Source organism: Dermacentor andersoni, chromosome 4 (assembly GCF_023375885.2).
Source record: "Dermacentor andersoni chromosome 4, qqDerAnde1_hic_scaffold, whole genome shotgun sequence".
Taxonomy (NCBI): domain Eukaryota; kingdom Metazoa; phylum Arthropoda; class Arachnida; order Ixodida; family Ixodidae; genus Dermacentor; species Dermacentor andersoni.
In genome coordinates this window covers 148,893,683-148,913,736 of record NC_092817.1, presented here as the reverse complement: position 1 = coordinate 148,913,736, position 20,054 = coordinate 148,893,683, and the positions used below count along the sequence as shown (strand labels likewise).

Here is a 20,054-nt window from a genome sequence, read left to right as displayed (position 1 = left end):
TATACCGCTCGGCTCGTAGTCTGAAAACTCTTCTCAGTCTGAATTTCCTCACTGCAGTGGTGGTCCAGCCAGTTTAGGATTTGGAGCAATTTTTGGAGCAAGAAAAATGTCCTTCCAGAGAAGGAGCAATTTTGCTGCAGAAAAATTGGTCTTTCTGGAACATTTGGAGCAGTACAGCAGTAATGTGTAGCCATTTGGTGAAGCTTGTTATCACTGTGTGATCAGTAAGTGCCCCTTAACAGTGAAGCAAGACACAAAGCCAACAGTTCCCATGGACGGTATACCGTGCATGGTATGTTGCAACATTCTTATTTGGTTAGGTAAACAACTTAATTTTGTAAACAATTAAATAAAATTTTGTAGGCTAACAAGGACAAAGATATGTGCCTTGGCACAAGACAGACATAACATTACAAATAAGCTAGAACAATTCGCTCCGTCAGACACAAGACAAAAAATGATGGCAAATGTCTTATGTTCATTCCAAATAACAGATGTGCTTTGACATGCTTTACTGCGCTAGAAAACATTTGTATTACGCCCAATAACAATGCTAGAAGCTCTATAAGAGACTATGCATCTATGAACGAAGCCAAGATGAGACGCCTTCATCCGATGTGTGCCAAAGATGGTGATGGTGGTGAAGAACAACGTTTGTACCATCCTATACACTATCTTTCGTTGGGAGGCGATCTGTCAACTTCCCGTGTGTCATGTGGCTTCTGCTAATGGATTCGAGTCGATTCAGCGTAAAACCGTACCTTTTGGCGCTGATACCTCACCGACCTTTAGAAGCATTAACAATTAGGCCTGACGACCACGGCAGTGGGCCATGGCAAAAATTTGCCGTTGGCCAGTGTGACCGCCAATCTTTCCACAAGCCGTCACAGAAAGCTTGCTGCTAATATGTTCGTACGAGTGGCTAACCGGCGATCGGTTCCGAGATCATGCATATGAGCTTTTGACAACCGTCGAAGCCAGCAACTACTGCAACTGCGCATAGAAGTCACAGATTGACAAATTTTCTAACTATGTGCAAACGCACGAGTCTGTGTGCCTGAACACATGTATGCGATACGATCTGCTTGCCTTCCAGTGGGTAATGGGCCCTATATCTTATATCTTCACACGTAGGTGCTGCTTTCGTCACCATTCCTTTCGTCGGCGTTAGGTACAGGAATTGTTTCGAGTGGAGTTAATGACCTGACTTGTACCCTTGTACCAGGACAGGCTGATTGTGGTTTCCACACATGAAAACTCCAGAATGACATTTTCTTTTGTTTTGAACTGAGCAACCTGAGCACCATCTGAGCACCCTGGTAAGGCTGTGTGCAATGCATTGACCTCAGTCAAGTGTATTTCACCAAATATGCAAAAAATAAAGTACAGTTGAAACTTGATTTAATGAAGCGGTGACCACGCTCGAATTATTTCATTAAATTGGGAAGTTTGTAAAACCGAGAAAGAAATTTTTTGCTCCTTCGAAACCTAAAATTGTAATGCACCGACACGCGAAAGCTACTGCCATAGTTGCTGCTAATCCAGCCATCTGTTGCATAAACCATGAGATAACGAAAGCAATCACTGGCACCCCTACTGAGGCGGTGACGAGTCTGCAGTTCAGTGCATGGACGCGGCGTGCAGCCTCATCAAAATAGAGCTAGGGCCGCGACTACACAGTGCCTAGATGCTTTAACACACAAACTTTAGAGCACACGCTGGAAGAAAAACCTGCCTGTGTCAAAATTATAAATAAATCACCGTTTTTGTTTTACTCATTTATTTCAGGAAAAAACTTTGTTAAATCGAGTTCAGCCAAGTTAGTTTCGTTAATTTAGGTTGATGAAAACAGTGAACCCTAGGGTACCTGTCGGGGAGTGGAAATTTTTTCATTAGATCGAGTTTTAACTGTAGTAGATGTTCGAGTTGCGAATTTCATTATTTGAACGTTCACAAATCGATTTGTATAGTTGTGCACAGTCAACGTCCGATTTCTCGGACTCCCTAGGGGCCGCGAAAACCTCAGAAAAATTGGGCAGTCTGAAAAAGAAAAATGTTTTACTGCCCCCAGCGGCTCAAATCACCACAGGCACACCCGAAATAGCTACAAAGGCCTGCCAGTACAGTTATTACCACACTGTGACAGGAGACGGCGAGTGCACGCGTGTATAATAAAGGAATATATACTGCGTCCAGTGACAATTGCCCTTTTGAACTCTTGTTATGCTTCACCACAATACTTCGCGTATGCTTCACCGCGTAACACTGCTCTATAGAGGCGAACCTGCCTTTCGGAAACGGGCTTCATGCAACACTTGCTTTTCGAGCTTTGAAGCCATTGGCGAGGTACAAAGACGGAGTCGGTGCCATTTCCAACATCGGGCAAGTGTTCCAATGAAAAACACAGTACCGAACAGCAACATTGGTAGCTAATGTTGATGTAGCTAGGCCTAGTGTTACCACGCTGGTGAATACAGCTGCCAGGGGATCAACGTGCGAGTGTGCCTGTTTGAGGCAGCAAGATAAGAAAATGGCAACCAACGGTGGTGGCTTCAATCAATGCGGTTTCGCAGATGCGGTGATGGCAAAAAGTCCGGAAAACCCGACGGCAAAGGGTTTTTGCGTCCGAAATTTCAGACATTTTTATATACATTGCCGTGGCAGTAGCGCAAAGGCATCCGAATTACCGTGCATGTCCAAAAAATCGGGCAATCATGAAATTGGTCATCGACTGCAGTTGCATAACCCTACTGAATGCACCGTTTGCCGGGAAAAAGCAGAAATACCATACTTTTGCGCAGCTGGCGGAAATAGCACTTTAGTAGGTGCCGCCAGGAGCAGGCAACTCGAACTGTAGCAAAATGGCGCAGCAGGACCACCACTGTCACTAGCAAGTACATAGTACTTGAGTGCCCATAACTTCCGACAGTGATTGGTGCAACATGAAGACAGCTCGCACAGCAGTTATATGTCTGTTTTGCAGGTTTTCATGTAAACCATGCACATGTCCACCCAGTGAAAGTTTTACACTCACTGATGTTTTCTCATCACTGCTCATATTCCTGCCCTGACACAACATGGGCACGCACTGGTTGCACGTCTGCACTGTCAAGTGTGCCGTCAAGATCAAAAGATTAATAAAAGTGTGCGGGCTTTTTTATTGTGATGCCAGGTACTTTTGCACCCAAACCACATGCATGAACACTCATTTCTTGATTAGGCTCAGTTGCAAACTACTTTGCTATCACAAATCGCGGCTCTTGTAGCACAGCTAGACAGAGGTCTTTTTCAAACGACAATGACTTCGAAGAGAGCGATGTTCAGATGTGTCAGAGACACATGGGCATGATGCCTCTTTTAGGAGACAGTTTCTAGCCTGATTTTCTTTCTCTTAGTGATCTTATAGTATTATAGTAGTGATCTTAGTGATCTTATAGTGATTTATAGTAAACATATACTATGTTTACATGACTAATAATGACTTGGAACCTTTGGTGAATCAAGCAAATGTAGAAAGCACATCAAGAACCACTCTAACCGATGCTCACCCCGGTTGTCGACCTGCATGTTCAATGCTTGCTCCAGCAGCCTGTTCAAGATGCGCAGCTCCTCGAGGTGTGTCGACATTCGCCGGCCGATCATAGTGGCATCCTGACCAGAACAGTCGAACAGCGGCGTGTCTGCAATGCAAGAGATATGCAATAAAATAAAATCTCACACTGTAATATGAAAAGCGGCAGCCTGGTATAACATTGCACTGTTTGCAAAACTGTTGATTTGGCTTTCCTGCGGTGTTGCATGCCCAAACAGAAACAGAAACGTTCAACACTAAAATAACTCAAACAGTTGCTTTTTCTTGGCGCTATTTGGCCATCCCTGGCCCTTGCACCAATAAAATGCATCATCATCATCATCACATGTTGCTTTCTGCATACAAAATTACAAAAGAACACACTAGACGGAAACATGCTCACCGCTTCAGCCATTTGTTGACCACCATGTTTCAGACATCAGACAACACAAGAATGCAACCTGGCCATTTACAAGGAGGTTCGATTCAATACGTATCAATATACCTAAGCTAAAGAGGCATACTAGGAATGCAAGCAGCAGACTTTGTTCCGCAAACAAACCAAGAGCAACATTCATTAACAGGGATAGGCCAGCTGGAACAGCTTATGGAGCAATTTTTTAAGCAGAATATTTGTAGCAAAATAATTTGAATTTGGAGCAAAATATTTGTTGTAGAAGACAAATCTGGAGCACATAAATGAAGTGATCGCAATTTTTACAGTAGTCCTTTTATTGAATTAATTCCTGTACTATTTCTTTTAATTGCCTTACATTTGTCACACATATGGCTTTAGAGGGTGAAAAAAATAATGTGTTCCAATTTCCAGTTCCACAATAATTCCAACTCCCATAATTCAAACGAACTGATAACTCGACCTGCATATTATATCTCGTCACGGGCAGCAGGGTTTTAAATTAAACAGAACTCTTGGTATTTGAACAAATAAAGGTACATAACTGTTAACAAGTGAAATTTCTGTAACCACCTAACAATTGTCGCAGAAATATGATGCCCCAAACAAACTTAATTTCCAGTCGAATCCAGTTCATTTTTTTTTTTCCACGCCATGCTTGGAATACTCTGGTGCAGGTTTGGCATACAGGTACTACAGTTGACTCTCATTACAACAAACCCTGATAATCTGACAAAAAATGTCCATTTTGTCTGGAGTCCACCACCACCACCTATCTTATGCTCACTGCAGGACGAAGGCCTCTCTCTGCGATCTCTAAATACCCCTGTCCTGCGCCAACCAATTCCAACTAGCGCCCGCAAATTTCCTGATTTCATCGCCCCACCTAGTCTTCTGCCATCCTCGACTGCACTTCCCTTCTCTCCAAAGCCCGTAATATCCAAAACGCCTCACTTCCAAAACTTTGGTCGCGATGTGTAACAACATTATTGCAAAGAGTGAGTGACGAATGTCCGAGTCAAAAACAAACAATAAAGTTGCAGTTTCGCCCGAAAGGTGAAGCATCGACTGCAATAGCAAATTAGTATACAGCTATGTGAAGTAACGATAGCAGTTTTATTAGCCGTATAAAGTTGTAAGCATTAGCTTACTAACTAAATTAAAGGGACCCTGAAACGATTTTGACGATTTTCTACAAACATACAGAGTCGTTAAAGTAGGTCCTTCTGATCATTAATTGACACATCTAAGTGTTCTGCGTAAAGCGTGTAATTTATTATAAGGTTTTAAAAATGCACATCGCTGCCGATCACAGCACGCTGCTCGGCGGAATTTTAAGCCGCCCCTACCCATATGACGGAAATCACCCATATGACGTCAGTGGGGCGAGCTATCCGATTGGCTGACCAGGGCCCGTGATAGATAATTTTTCCAACTTTATGGTAAACAAATGATCTTCGTAATAGTTGGAATGTTAGTTAATTTGTTTTTATAAAAAGAAAGTAACATAGAGGGAAGACACAAGAACAATCAGTACACTTAAGCACTTCCGGCACACAGCAAGCGTCGTCTGCTTGTGTTACAACGTACTCCATTTTGACGAGAGCTCCGCGGTCAAAGTTGGTCTCAGTCTTTTCGCAAGCACTATGATTCGACTTTGTTGCCTTGTGGACAGCAAACCTAGCGACTGGCAATATGTCAAGCTGCGACATCGTGTCCCTCTACAAGGCAGCATACGAGCGAACTGGCTGCTGCGCGTCGGACTGCCACTATCCGATCGACGCCAGGATTTGCGCATTTGTGGCCGTCACTTCACACCGGAAGATTACTAACGCAATAGCGTTTGGCGACTCCGGTATTAGGGCAAACACAAGCGCAAGGGGACAGGGTCTGGCCGCCTGATTGTGCCAGGATGAGCCATGAGATGAGCAGAAGGGCAAATGTGAATGGTCTGCACGGTGCAGCCACCTGGTGGCACAAAGTTCAACCATACACAGTAGCAGCAACAAAGTGTATTCTTCTTTGCTGCTGGTGTGTATTTTTCGCAGGAGTGTAATCATCAACACGTTTTTATAAATGTTTAGAATGTTTTACACTTGGTTAGAGCGATATTAGCGCTTTGTTTGACTGGTTAAGGGGGGATGAGGGGATCGGAACTAACTTTTTCATTTTTTATCTTAGAGTGATGAAATTTGGCATACAGGTTCGAAATAGCATCAAACAGACAGCTGCAAAGTTTCACAATCATATCTTCAGTAGTTTTTATTTTATCATTATTTATATATTGCTCACATGTTGCTTGCTCGTGGAAAGCCTAGCGTGACAGCAAAATGGGTTATGGGTCTGTAAATGTTTTTAATAGTTACTAAGAAGTATAGTCTAAGTCAAGATTCTCTTAATTTCTTTTTAAATTTCTCTGCTCTTCTTCTAAACGATATAGTATGCACCTTCTCTTTATGTTTAGAATGTATCATGCTCCAATTATTGTGTAATAAAAAAATGGTGAGCCTAAATGGTAAATCTGAGACTGTCTTGACATAAGGCACACTTCACCAATTGCAGCAAAACAAACAGGATTAAAATCCGTGCTCCCATTGCCGTGCTATGCTTTCCACGAGCGAGGTGATAAGCTCAAAACAAACTTTTGAGAAAACAAGCCTCAAAGTTCCATACTGGCACACACTGTCTAGAATGCTCCTGCATTGTAGAATTTGGTGTCCTTGGCAGCAGGTGACTTCTTAGCCCTCTGTCCTTTCAGGAGATGGACTTTGTGTGCCTTCTTCATTCGCTGGGAGTCTTTCTCGACAGCCCGCTGAAGAGAGAGGGCACCAGGGCGCAGGCCCAATGTTGTGCACAGGTCTGAATAAGCTTTCAGACTGCCCGAGTTGTACTTTGAAATTGCCTCGTGCACTGCTGTTTCCACAGCAAACAGTGAGGCATGCTGGTCTTTTGATACTAGTGACCATATCACTGAATGGAGACTCTCAGCCGCGTTTTGAGTTTTGCCTCCTCTGCACCGGGCCAGCAACTGAGGGTCTGAGAGGCGCTGGTACACAGGCAGGAGTGCTTCAGCAACTTTAGCTGAAAGCTTGTACTTGTGAGCTGGTGCTGGCTGCCCTTCTGCCTCAGCTGACCGGTGGTTGCACCAGCTAAGGGGGCCAGGGGGACACAGCTCATGATGGGGCTCATCATCTGCTGATGTGATGTGGTAGTACGTTGCCATTACTGCCCTTTGCATTTCCTCGACTTCCGAGTGGTTCCGCAGAGCAAGGCCATAGTAGTTTGTCAGTTTTTTGATGAGCTGCTGTGTCAGGCCCCCCTTTCCACCTAGTGGCTCTCCTTTCTTTGCCTTGGCCACCAAAGAGCGAAGTGCAGCCCCCATTCGTTTTTTAACATGATTTATGCAGTCCTCTTTAGATAGCTGCACAAAACCATAAACTTCTTCATCACATAGAGTGCGAAACATGCGGCTGTCCCCGTCACAAACTATGTTTGTGTAACGTAGATCATTTCTGCTCAAGGAGCGCCTGAAGAGCTGTAGTGCAGCCTCAACCTCCATTCTTCCAGAATTCACATCAGTGTTTTTCTGGCACTGGTGTTGCTGCTTCCATTCAGCATAGTTGGGGTCACTTTCTGCTGGCTGTCGGCTGCACCCAAGGCAGAAGTTGGACAGAACTATGCAGTCCAACACAAGCCCTGTATGGAAATCAATTATACAGCCTACGCCGGTATGGGAGCTGTGGCCGCGTGTCAACCATGTGCCATCATACACTACTGTAATGTTCTTTGAAAATGTTGTCTCCATTTCAGTGTACACCTTTTTCACTGCCTCTACAGCATCTGTGAAGATGTTGTGTGCAGCTGCCGCTGCGGCAGGCTTGAAAGTGTTTTTGAGGTGCCCATCCTATGTTTTGTGGTGTAACCCACGATGCGAGACATTCATGGTGGCCCAGAAGTCATTAAGAGCAGTTGGTCCTTTCCCAATGCTCTTTATTGCTTGCATAGCTCTGATGTTGACCTCGAAAGCTCTAGAGCCGCTCTTCCTTTGTGAGGACCACTCAGACTGTAGGGTACTACCACAGGAAATGCATGAAAGTACCATCTTCACAGCTAGTCCCAGTTCAGTCTCGCGGTGCACTGCTAGGCCGGGCTGCTGACAAGTTGGGCAAAGCGGGGAACCAATCAGCGAGTTCAAAGCAGCAACTTGAACAAGCATAAACTCCTCTTCTGGAGGTGCGGGAATGGCATTTTCCTGTGAGCCAGTCAGCCCGAACTTGCGCTCCGTTGCTGAAACCGCGCGAAGCGATTCGCGAACTCTCGACGCTTGCAGTTCTGCAGTTTCCGCGGACACAAATCGTGTTTCCAGGTGAGCTTGAATAGTGCGACGTTCACTGGGCGAACAGTCAACACTGCGATGAGCGGCAAGGTCGGCCGCCGGCGCATCCGCGGCAGCGAGCGTGCGCCCGCGTTGCAGCTCCGTCGAAGCGCCGGAACTCGTCGATGGCATGGGACTGCCTTCACTGGCGGTTGTTGGCTGCGGAGACATCTCGGCGTTGAACGACACACCGCGGAAGCGCGTCTCCGATGCTCTGCAGTCGGGCGGCGATGACCGCTGCAAGCTCACTCCGTAATCTGTGCTGGACGAACTTGCGACGGGACGCTCGCGTACGGCGAGACTCACTGGCATGTCGATCGTCACCGGTGAAGTAACACTGCGCCCGCGCTTCGACGGCAAAAGATCATGGTTCGTCTCACTATCGCTGGCTGGTGCTCGACTCGGCGCAAGATCCCGCAGCACGTTGGGCGAGAGATCGCACAGCACGTTGGGCGCGTACTCCGCCGATTCTGAACGGACGCTCGGCTCGGCCGAACCACCTGCTGACAATCGCCGCTTCTTCCTTGCTGTGACGGGCTTGCGTTTCCGCTTCCCGTAGGCATGCTTCGTCCGGTACTTCTTTTCGAACGTGCGCGGATCCATTGCACGTGGCCGACGTCCTCGAAACACAAGAGAAGGAAAGTCCAGAAAGGCTTCCCAGCAGCGGACAAAAGCAGACGCTCCTTGCGCTCCTTGCCTCGGCCGCCATTATGGCGCGGCGTCGACCAATGAGGAGGCGCCTTACAACGAGCCGCGGCGCAGAGCCAATCGGGGCGCGGCAGCCATTGGCTGCTCCGTGCTGCCACTCTCCTGTTTTTCTTTTTTTGTGCGCTTGCTGGCTGGCAGGGAAGGAAGGGAAGGGCTGGGACAAAGAGTCAAAGAGTCGGGCTTTCCAACGATACCAAAATGGCGGCGCTCCGTGGCGGGAAAGCCGAGCAGTCGCGCGTTGAACTTCGCGGCTTTTTCGCGATTTCGGGCGGATTTGTGGACGCCGGCACCGACAAATATATTTATTTTAAGTGCTTAGAGTTTGTTTTTCGGTGAAATATTTCAGTACAAGATAGAAATGATGCTGTAGATTCTGAAAAGCGTACTTTTCAAAAATCGATTTTTTTCGCGAAAATCGCGATCTGATCCCCGCTTCCCCCCTTAAGCGCTGCGCCAACAAGTGTCTGGACGGTGCTGACCGATCAGGCTGCTCACGTACGTCTACGCTAAAGTTCCTTCATCCGCTTGAGTTTATGCCTCCAGTCATTTGCCGAAATGACCAGCTTGCCTGTGGTTACCGGAATACCGGACACGTTCAGCGCTACGACAGAATGCTCGTAACGCACGCTACTTCGATAGCTCTTGGTCGACGGCCAAGCGGCTAGCGGAGAGGTCTCGCGCGGGAGGGGGCGTGCTCCAAAACAACCGGAAGTGGACAATGTGACGTCGCATCGTGACGCAGTACCAGTGAAGGCGGAGCTTAGTGCCGCTCGTTCGGCGAGCGAGTTGAGGAGGAAAAGCATGGCTAGGGAGGAGGGTAACTTCTAATCGCTTGTAGCTCCATTAATATGTAACGCTTCACTAAAATTGTGGTGCGAATGTTCTAGTTAAGCTGTACCCTACGCGCCTACAAAATTTGTCCAAACCATTTCAGGGGCCCTTTAACAAGCACCGTGTCACACGCGCACAGGTAAACATGAACACATCTCGCTCAATGACCGTGGTAAGTCACCGTCAAAACGTCGGAGTGAGGAAGCGCGGCAGCAACGACGAGCCTAGTGCTGTCTCTCTCTTCAACACGAACTAAACGTCGAAAACAGAGTGCATACGAAGCTACTAGCACTAAGTGCACTTTGTCCGTACTGCAGATCGGTTTCAAGATAAGGTGTTCGCACGGGTGCATGTTTTGTCCACATGACAGATTGCTTGCAAGATATGACGTCCATGTGGGCACGCACTTTGTCCACATTGCAGATCACTTTCAAGACATGGTGCCCACACGAGCGTGCCGTCAACAGCAGGCGCCGGAGTGTTAATAGCAGCCACCGGAGGCTGGAGTGCAACACCGCACTCCTACTAGTGCCAGATGACCGCAAGTAGGGGGAGATGCATTTGACTTCGGATCGTGTGGGCACTAGAAGGCCCACAGGAAAGAAGCTACTTTGCACGAGGCAACTGCGGACGAAGCAAGGCGCTGTCATCGCCAACTCTGCCGGTCGCCACAGCCACCACCGAGACTTAAGGTCAACCAAGCGTCTACATCCACATGAGCCACAGTGCCAAACTCTACTGGTAAACTGGCATCGCCAAAACGCGTCAGACAATGGACGTTCTAAGTGTGAGCTCGCTGCTAAATTCTTGCACTGTTTCATAATGCACTGTGTCCTGTTAGGTCACAATGCGTATTTTGTCATATTTCTTGTATTTTGGTTCTTGATTTGCAATATAGGCTTTGTATGGCTTCGAGTACGACGTGAAGGAAAGGATGAGGTGTCAGATGCGAGACACCACCAGGACTCGTGTCATGGAATGGTGATGTCAGTCCATCTGCCTTATCTGGGTCGTGTGAGGATTGTTCATAGCTACCAACGTCTGATTTGTCAGAGCTGTTGCCAGAGGGGCGCGACGGCAACTTGGTCAAAGGAGAGTACAGGGGCAGCGTAGGGACGGGACAGATATCCCTGCTCGAGCTGTGACGCTCGCGCTAGCGTGTAGCTGCCGTGGTGTAGCATTGGCTTGCATGTTATTGGTGTCAAGGGTGCAGACTGTACAGCACAAACTGTGGGACGGCGTTGTGTGGTGGTGTAGGCACTCCAACAGTACAGGAGGGATTATGTGCACCTCAGCACCTGTATCAACGAGGTATTGGGCCTTAGTGATGCTGCCGGTGAAGTGGAACAGCTGGCTCGATGTTGAGCCTTTGGTACTGGCCACCTTCAGTGCATGGCCTGAGCGTTTCCCGCAAAGGCACAAAGCTGGTGGCACTGTTGAGCGCAATCACTGCACTGGTCATGGTACCAGCACACCTTGCAAGACAGACTTGGCTATCTGTCTCGATTGCGGCTGTGGCATTGGGGTCGTGACAGGCTGCAATGTTGGTCTGCTTGAGTGAGCTAAGTTCGGTGGCCAGCTGGTCGACTTTGCAAATGGGCAGCTGATCAGTGTCGAGGAGATGCTGCAAGTGGTCACTGTGCCCCGATGAGCCAAAGGTATAAGATGCACGCGGTCTCTCGATGGCAGAGACTATGGCCGCAATGACATCCATGACCTTGTTGGCCGTTTGTGCTAACGAGTCGAAGAATTCCGAGGACACGCTCAAGATCATGAACACCTGCTGCGGCAGTTGTTGCAGGAAGAGCTCGCGAAAGATCGATGTGTCCACTGAAGCGGTGCAATCTCCGGTTAGATGCACCATGCAACTCGGGAGATATGTGGTTTTGCAGTGAAAGAGTTTGTCTGCAATGAGTAGCAGCTCCAACCAATGCTGTTCTGACTCGGTTGTGCAGCATATGAGTACCCAAGATGGCCGTACAGGTTGTCAGCAGGCAGAGAGCGCAGAATATCCTCGACGATGGCTACGACAGCAGGTGGCAGCATTCCAATGACATGGTAGTATTTTGCTGTTTGCGATGTTACGTGGCATCAGCGAAAAAGCGGCTCGATGCTGAGAAATTAGAGTTCCGAGTCTGACTGCCAGAAATCTGGTAACTTAAGAGCTGCAACAACAGTCTGTTACCACGGGATTCGGCGCCGCGTCATTGTTGGGGTCAGTGTCCATATCCTGCAGGAGTGGGTAGGGCCTTGAGGGTCGATGAGGTTGCCACTGACGACGAAGTCCATGAATGTCTGATGCAAGAATCGCGAGGGACGAGCTGTGGCGAAGTTTCCATGCAGCAGTCACCACCTGTGGGTTACTTGCTTCAAAATGGTGCGTGTCGAGAAGCTTTCAAGGTCACCACTTGTGGGAAGGTGTGAGGTGATCTCTTTCCCACATCTTTATTTCAGTCATCACTCAAACGTAGGCAACCACGAGCCCGGTGTGCTGATGTCAAGATTCTGGATGTTCTCCTCGCATACAACCTGGCTCTAGAGTGGGGAGCATGTGAAGACACAGCTTTGTCTTTCTCAGACCGCCGTTGCAGGCCCCACAAAGCATGTTTATGTGCAAGTGGCATCTCGTGTCCATTCTCTTTGCATAGCATAACCACAAGCGTGACACAAATTTTCCTACAGAAGTACATTATCAACCCAATCAGGCTTCCAGTGCGAGTCCTTTCACACTAAATTTTTATTAAAACGAAGAACATATATATAGGTGATTGCAAAAACCGCAGCATAAGAACATGACAAGGTAAAAAAAAAAAAGAAACGTCAGTTAAACATGTTAAACGTGTTTGCTTCGCGCTACAAGCCAAGATCATGTTACTGTACCAACTCGCCCAACTGTCTATCCTTTTGCTTTCACACTTATTGGTCTCGACTGGCACATAAACATGCCCATGTACTTACTTCATTTGCATTTTCACATTAAACACTCTATATCTTAGGGCTCAATGATGCATAGAGGTTGTGGCCACCATGTAGTGAATAAATCTATGGTTAGACCTCTGTTGGCGCGCTTCAAGCATGTTTAGTGCCCTTGCAATGCGACAACTCGCAGTTCACAGTGTATACAGCTTTGCATCAAAGGGATTCTCATAAGCTAGAACAGTATGCTTTATTTCAACCAGTGTGTGGTCCCTTTGACGCTTGTGCCCACCAGGCAAGAAAAAATTTGAATGTGCCAAAGCAGTGACGTTTTTTCAACACAAGCACTTGATCGAATGTCCTTTACGAAGAAGAAAATGCCTAAATTATTCCAATGTCAAATTATCAAACCACCAAGAAAAACAAACTTGTGAAGAATTAAGTCAAATATTACAAGTGCTGCTATGATGTCCCTCGCAAGTGATGCAGAGCCCATTCGAGGCTTCCACATTCAGCGCGGCCAAAGCCAATTGCACGCGGCGAAACCAAACGTGTGCTCCAAAAAATGATCCCTGATCGCTTCATTGATTGATTTGTAAAAGTTTTCGACACGTGGTTTTACGCGATTTTATGTATCAAATTCTGGCTATATAGAACTATTTCACGATCACCGCAGAGTTCAATATATCGAGGTTCAACTGTATTTACAATTTTTTGGAAGTTGAAAGCTGCATCCCCCTTAAATATTAGTAACATTCTTTCAGAACAATTTTCATTAAATTTGCAGTAAGAGCTCGATTATTAGATTAAATGAAGGCCAAACTTCCGCTTATTAAATTTTGACTTCAAACCCCAGCCCTGGTTTATCCGTGCAACATCACGAATTTCGAAGCATTTTCTAACATTTAGATTGTTTTGCCAAGTTCAGTAACTGGCTCCTTTAGGATACAACATGGTCCATCTTTGCAAACAAAAGATTACTCAGGCCCAAGCAGATGCTGTGAATACCCACAACGACAAAAGCAAGCTGGTGCGAGAGCTTCAAAGTGCAGTGATGCCACCCACCCACCTATCATTTTTGCCCCCTTTCTGCTTTTTATCCTCTCATGGCAAGTCTTTTTATTGGGGGAAGTGGGGAGGGTAATGTGGTAGCGTAATTTAATAATATAGCTTAACATAGTTTTCTATTAGTGTCCCCCTTTAAGCAACTTCATCACTCTGGCAAGTTGCACAAACAAAATCCTCGCAACACTCACACAAGATGTCCAAGGCACGCTTGACCTCTTTGACCTTGGCCCAGGTCCAGTCCAACACGAAGGGCAACAGTGGTTCTCCAGAGAGGTGCCCTGTGAATCGAGAAAAAGCTGAGTGGTCAGAAAATGCATTCTAAAAAAACAAGAGAGATAAGAAAGAAAGTTATTGGGCTTTACGTGCCAACACACTTTCCGATTATGAGGCACACTGTAATGAGAGACTCCGGAAATTTTGACCACCTGGGGTTCTTTAATGTGCACCTAAATGTAAGTACAATGGTGTTTTGCATTTCGCCCACATCGAAATGTAGAAACGCATCATCACTAGCTGCGATTTCATTCTATTCTATATGCCATAAAATTTATATATCCATAACTGGTTCATCTGTGCATAAAGGCAATGCAATACTTTATTCATTCCGGTGCTGCACTAGTTGTTCATTATAAGCTGTACAGTAGAAACTACAATACATTTCTCAGAGGAGCAGGGAACGCCTGAGCGGGGAAAATATTCAAACATTCAAAGATGCATGCACCAGCCCTACATATCAGGTAGAAAGCTACTCTTGTACAGAACTTTATTCAACTAGAATGAAAAGCCTGCAAATTATGAAATTATAGGGATGTGCAAATACCAAATAGCAGATTTTGAATTGAATCTTGAATCGAATGGGAAAAAAGAAGAGCTGGATGTGAAACTGAATGTCAGAATATTTATGACAAAGATTATTTTTTAGAAGTTTTTGGCAAACAAACACAATGCTGGGGCGCTATTTTGTAGCGATGCCTTATGCCTTATTCTATGCTATTCTTATCATCCACCACACACGGCCGTCCGATCCTGTTGATAATGTGAGCAGACCGTTGCTCTGACCACTGGCCAAGCATGAAAAGCGTGAAAAAGCATAGAATCGGAAAAGGCATCGCTACAAAATACCGGCCCTGCACATGCTCGGCAGTCCCCAAGATTTGCATAACAAGAATGTACCAACCTGTCAGTAACTTAAGTACGGTACATATAAACCAAGATGAACAGTATGGTGTACTCTTGCTAAAGGGAACTTCAAATTAGTATGTCAGTGCTGATTACAGCTCAGTTCAAGTATATGAAGGTCTGGGAAATATTTTTTAGCAATAGAATGTCTGTTGAATAAAATCAAATGCTTTTCTTCTTCTGAATCTAAAGAATAAGAATTTACATTGTACTGAATACCAATGAGGTTCAGTTTAATAGTGGACTTGCATTTAATGGCAATCTTTTATTGCACAGAAAACTTTGTTTTATAGTTTTCCTCCAAAACACCATATTTACTAGCATAATGAACACACTTTATATACAGAAAAATTTGTGCAAAAATTGGGATATGTATTCCTCATCTGGAGTAAAATTTTGAGCCATCATTCCTAAGCGGCCGCCTCCAAAAAGTCAGATACACACAGTACAATTTGGCGTCCGATACGGCACTTGAAATGCCAGAATGCCAGCCGAATCCGAGGAGTTTTGCAGCGTCATAGTGCCGTATTGCATGCCAAATTGTACCGTGTATCTCTTTTTGTCACCTGCCGGGAATCTGATCTGGTGCTATGGCACAGCAAGAAGTCTCGGATCTGAACAACGCCTTTAACCATGGGAAAACTTCACATACATAAATGTACTAACTGGCCTGAATGTATTAGGATTAATTATAAGCGCAAACATGTTGCGAACAATCAGCCAGCTTTCTGTTCCACAAACACACAATGCTGTGTTTATTCTTCCCAAAAGTTTTAGATATGATAATGCACATTTCTGTAAATAGGCGGATTCACACATGCCCGAGCCATTGTGAACTGTGCTGGCAAACAATGAGAAATTGAATATACTAATAACGCAAAGGTCATAACATAATCCTAGGAAGGTTGCGAAGGGAAAACGGCTTACCACGGAGGCAGGCCATCAGGAATCCAATCATTCGATTTTCTAGTGCCACATTCAGCAATGCTTTCTGAGCCCCCTGGGTCCAAGAAGAGAAAACAAAAATACAAGAGACTCAACACTCCTGTGTAACTAATTGCATCACTATGAATAGAACACATTTAAGGTTTCCTAGGCACATGAAAAGATATTAGCATAGAAGAAAGCCACTGTGGAAGAACAGCTTTTTCATGCTGTGCTTCCACACATTTCCATGACAATACCTCTCTACTCACCATGATACCTGTTATCGTCTTGTACCTTTGTCATACAGGAATTGTACAAGAACTGTTTTGTTACAATATGTTCACAGTTATTGCATGGCAATGTGATGAAAAGTAATGCTGCCAGACGAAATTGATCAGACCAACCCCAGCTCACGGCTTTCTTGGCAATAACTAGTGGTGCGCAAATATAAAAATGTGCAAACAAGAACCAGATACGAATACTTGGCTTCAATATTGAATTGAATATAGAATAACGCCATGCATATGCATTTATTAGCAAGTTTAGTTATTTTAACTTGACGGAACATAGGAATTACATTGCCAATGGTATAGAAATTTGACTAATAAGCTGTCGTACCAAAATATTGTGTGTTTAGCTCACTCTAACTCTGAAAATTTAATAACTCCCAACTGGCTGTCTGTTTTTGCCAACCTGCGCATCAAACAGCATCAAATCCTTGTAAACTCCGAGACATTTCACTCTTTTCCATTTGTCACTCATCACACTTGCTGTCTGGCAATAAGCATTACCATGGTGCCTATACACACCGTGGCAACGCTCATCGCAGAATGCCCATCGCTTGCGAAATCTGTACTACAAGTCCCAAATTTCGCTCGGGCACACATTGCAGTAGCTGATCCTCTATCCTCCAGTTCTATCCTCGAGTGTTGTAAAAGGCTTACAATATACTGCACGGAGGCACCACATTGGCGTGCAGCGGGGAGCTGCCATATTTGCGTAGTGAGGCCACGTTGATGGGCATCGCTGCTGAAGATTGGCCCATTGGACCAGTACTCCTGGAAAGAACATTCTTATTGGCGTTGGACTTTTTTGCATAGTTGTGCCCATCCCCTTTTGATGCGCTCTAAGTGGCCCTCGCTGTCCTGTAAACCCGCGACCCTTGCTACTAAGAGGCTGGCTTTTCCACAAAGCTTTAATGTCAATTGGCTGGTCTGGCGCCAGATTCGGACCAGTACACTTATTTGCCCCTATCTGGCACATCTATTTCACCCCCAGTCTACACAATCGCCACATTACACCACCTGGCAGGCTCCTCAGGCAGATCTCTTCATTTGCTTGTGGAGCTACCCGAGCGCTTTGTGGTAGACCCAAACCCTTCCCTTTTTTTGATAGAGGCCACTCTTCGGGCCACCAGTAGTGGATGTCTAGCTCTCGCTGGTGAACTAGGCCCGTCCGGAGATGTAGCCCAATAGACTCACGGATATCTAGGGGCCAAACCACATCCAAGTAGACTAAATAAATTTTATCAATCAATCTACCCAGTCGCTGAGCGCACCTTACTGGCAAAATTTTGCCAGCAGCACGAAGTGATCAAATATTCAGTACGAAATCAGCCACATTCTCGGATTGGTTAGAAATAAACACTAAGAACAGTGTTTGATCCTGTAAAGCGAGTAATATATTAGCTTTGTCTTGAATACTTAGTTCTTGCAATTGAATACAAATATTAATATGTAGTACATTCAACGGTACAGTCCCTGTTCATTACAACAGATAGATATACAATATACTTTCAGACGTAACAGACTATATTTTTCACTTAGGTTGCTCTGCCTATTTTATCTATGCAACCGATTCCTCTTTTAATGGACCCGGCTATAACAGACTATTGGCTACAACAGACAAGTTTTTGGGCAAATTCTGTTTGGACGGTGTAAATACGACACACTTTGTGGCGGCAATGTGTGCGTGTGGCAGTATACTGCACCAAACTATTACCGGCCGCTTGCAGAATTTTACGATAAAGCACTTTAAAGGTGTGAATGCACTAGCAGCAAGCTTCCCACAATGGTGTGCTGCGTGATGCCTAACAGGTAGAGATTTTTTCTGTTGACACCGCAAGTAGACCACCGCCGCCCAGCGCTGAGGGTGCTGCAAGTCCTAATCAGCTTCGAAGCACAGCCTTAGCATACTGCACTTCAAAAACAACCACTGACAATTGTAAAATGCACTGTCTTACTTTATTTCTCATCCTACCAATTCACACTAAAAATATGATATGCTGCTATTCGCAGTGTCCAGACTGTGAAGTGAGTGATGCAGTACAAATTTTTCGAGTCAGAAAAATGCGCCGGCTACTGTATTTACGATTTTCCAACCCTCTCTATGAAAACTGCTTCTGGAGATAACACTTATAAAATTGCCGTACCTCTACAACGAACGCTTCGAACCCGGTCACGGTAATAAGAGGGCACAGGCAAAGTGCTAAAGCACAGCAGCACACACCCCGCTCCAGTCTAACTGCAACAATGATACGGCCTTCAAGATGAGCGAGCGACTGCCTCGCAAGGATTTTGGAAACCGTGAAAAAGGCCACGCGTCATGTGTCTTGAAGGTGTGCCGTGCCCACCATAAACAGCATTGCACAGAGTGTGCGCCGGTGCGATATCGGCTGCCGTGACGGCGTCTCTCATTGTTATGCAATTGTCCGGGTGGCACCATGTGCATGATGCCCGTTTCAACGATTTAGAATGACCATCTATGTCCTTTTACCCTGGGAACAACGGGAACTCAAGTGTTCCTGACGATGTGGCCATGCGAGGCTAGAGTCTGCGAGAACGCTGCCCCACATGCCGACGCCATGCGATGTTGCAAAGGATCGGCTGTTACTGTGCCGTTATCAGGCGGTCACGGTTCAGCGGCGCTTCAGTTACGCATTGCCGATTGCTGATAATGGTTGGTGGCGATGTTTTACCTTTCGAACTTCGCATTTCTTTTTCGCCCAAAGCGACATAAGAATTTTATGGCTCTTGTGTGGCTGACGAGCAGTTGCAATGAATGAGACCTTTGCAGAATGGCAGGGTGCCACAGTCGTTTCTGACGTTTACAGTTCCGGCCAACTAGAACACTTCACTATCGTGTGCAGAATACAGTCATGTACCACTGGCACTAAAATATAGCACAAGCTCTCGAATAAAAAATGGAGGCTGCGCTTGCAGTTTCGAAACAACAGGTGATCGGAACTGGGTGCTGTTTTGAAAGAGCCACAGGACACCGCATTTCGTTCTTTAAAAGGATGTTTCCAAGGCAAGTTTCCAGCCGAGTGCGGGAACATACCGGGAACAAAAATTACACTGAAAATCTGGTTTTCTGAGCAAAGTGCTGCCGAATTGTAACTGCCCATGCTAGCTTCACCACGGTTGCATTTTTAGAGTTTTTAAGGGAGAGTCCATATATAACGAACTACTCATATAACGACCACTTTTCGCAAAACTATCGAGTTTGTTATGAACAGGTTCGACTGTATATGCGAAGTTTCGCCATTATACGACATACTGCAACCCTTATTTCGGACACAATGGACTTCGGATATAACTGATCTTTTTCACTGGATTATCGCGGTCCTTTGTAATTAGCGTCGACTAATCGAAATTTTCTAATATGCAGTTTTGAATATTCACTTCACATGCCCCTAGCCATAACTTATCAAGGAACATGTCCGCATAAGACTTGAGCTCCATGGTGAGCGTGCCAACAGAAGATTTGCAAAGGAACAGTGCAACTAAAAAGAGTGCAGTGGGTAGGCGAGAAGCAAAATTCATTACTGCAATTTTACAAATGGCTTTAGGCGTAAAAATTAAGACACGGACATGTCACAGAGTGCATGCCCGCTCCCCTCTCAAGATGGCCGCCATTGCCGCAGCAGCAGCAACGCCGCTTGCACGGTGATGGGGAAGAGAGCTTCCCATTGTCCCTGAGCTCGCCGGACCAGTTGGTGACGTGGGTCGCCTGAGCGCGACGGAGAGACGAGGCAGCTCGGCGAGCGGCAGAGCAGTTTGGAA

At 45.9% G+C, this 20,054-nt stretch overlaps 1 protein-coding gene across 3 annotated transcripts in view; it reads right to left on the bottom strand.

The window, feature by feature from the left end:
* LOC126537748 (protein ELYS-like) overlaps nt 1–20,054 on the bottom strand; it is a 167,449-nt gene that overhangs the window by 86,610 nt on the left and 60,785 nt on the right. For all 3 annotated transcript variants that reach the window (XM_055074524.2, XM_055074523.2, XM_055074522.2), the window contains exons 15-17: nt 15,991–16,063; nt 14,073–14,162; nt 3,549–3,680 (exon numbers count right to left, since the gene is read on the bottom strand). In XM_055074524.2, the coding sequence (XP_054930499.1) occupies nt 3,549–3,680; nt 14,073–14,162; nt 15,991–16,063 (295 nt within the window). The remainder of the gene's footprint in view (nt 1–3,548; nt 3,681–14,072; nt 14,163–15,990; nt 16,064–20,054) is intronic.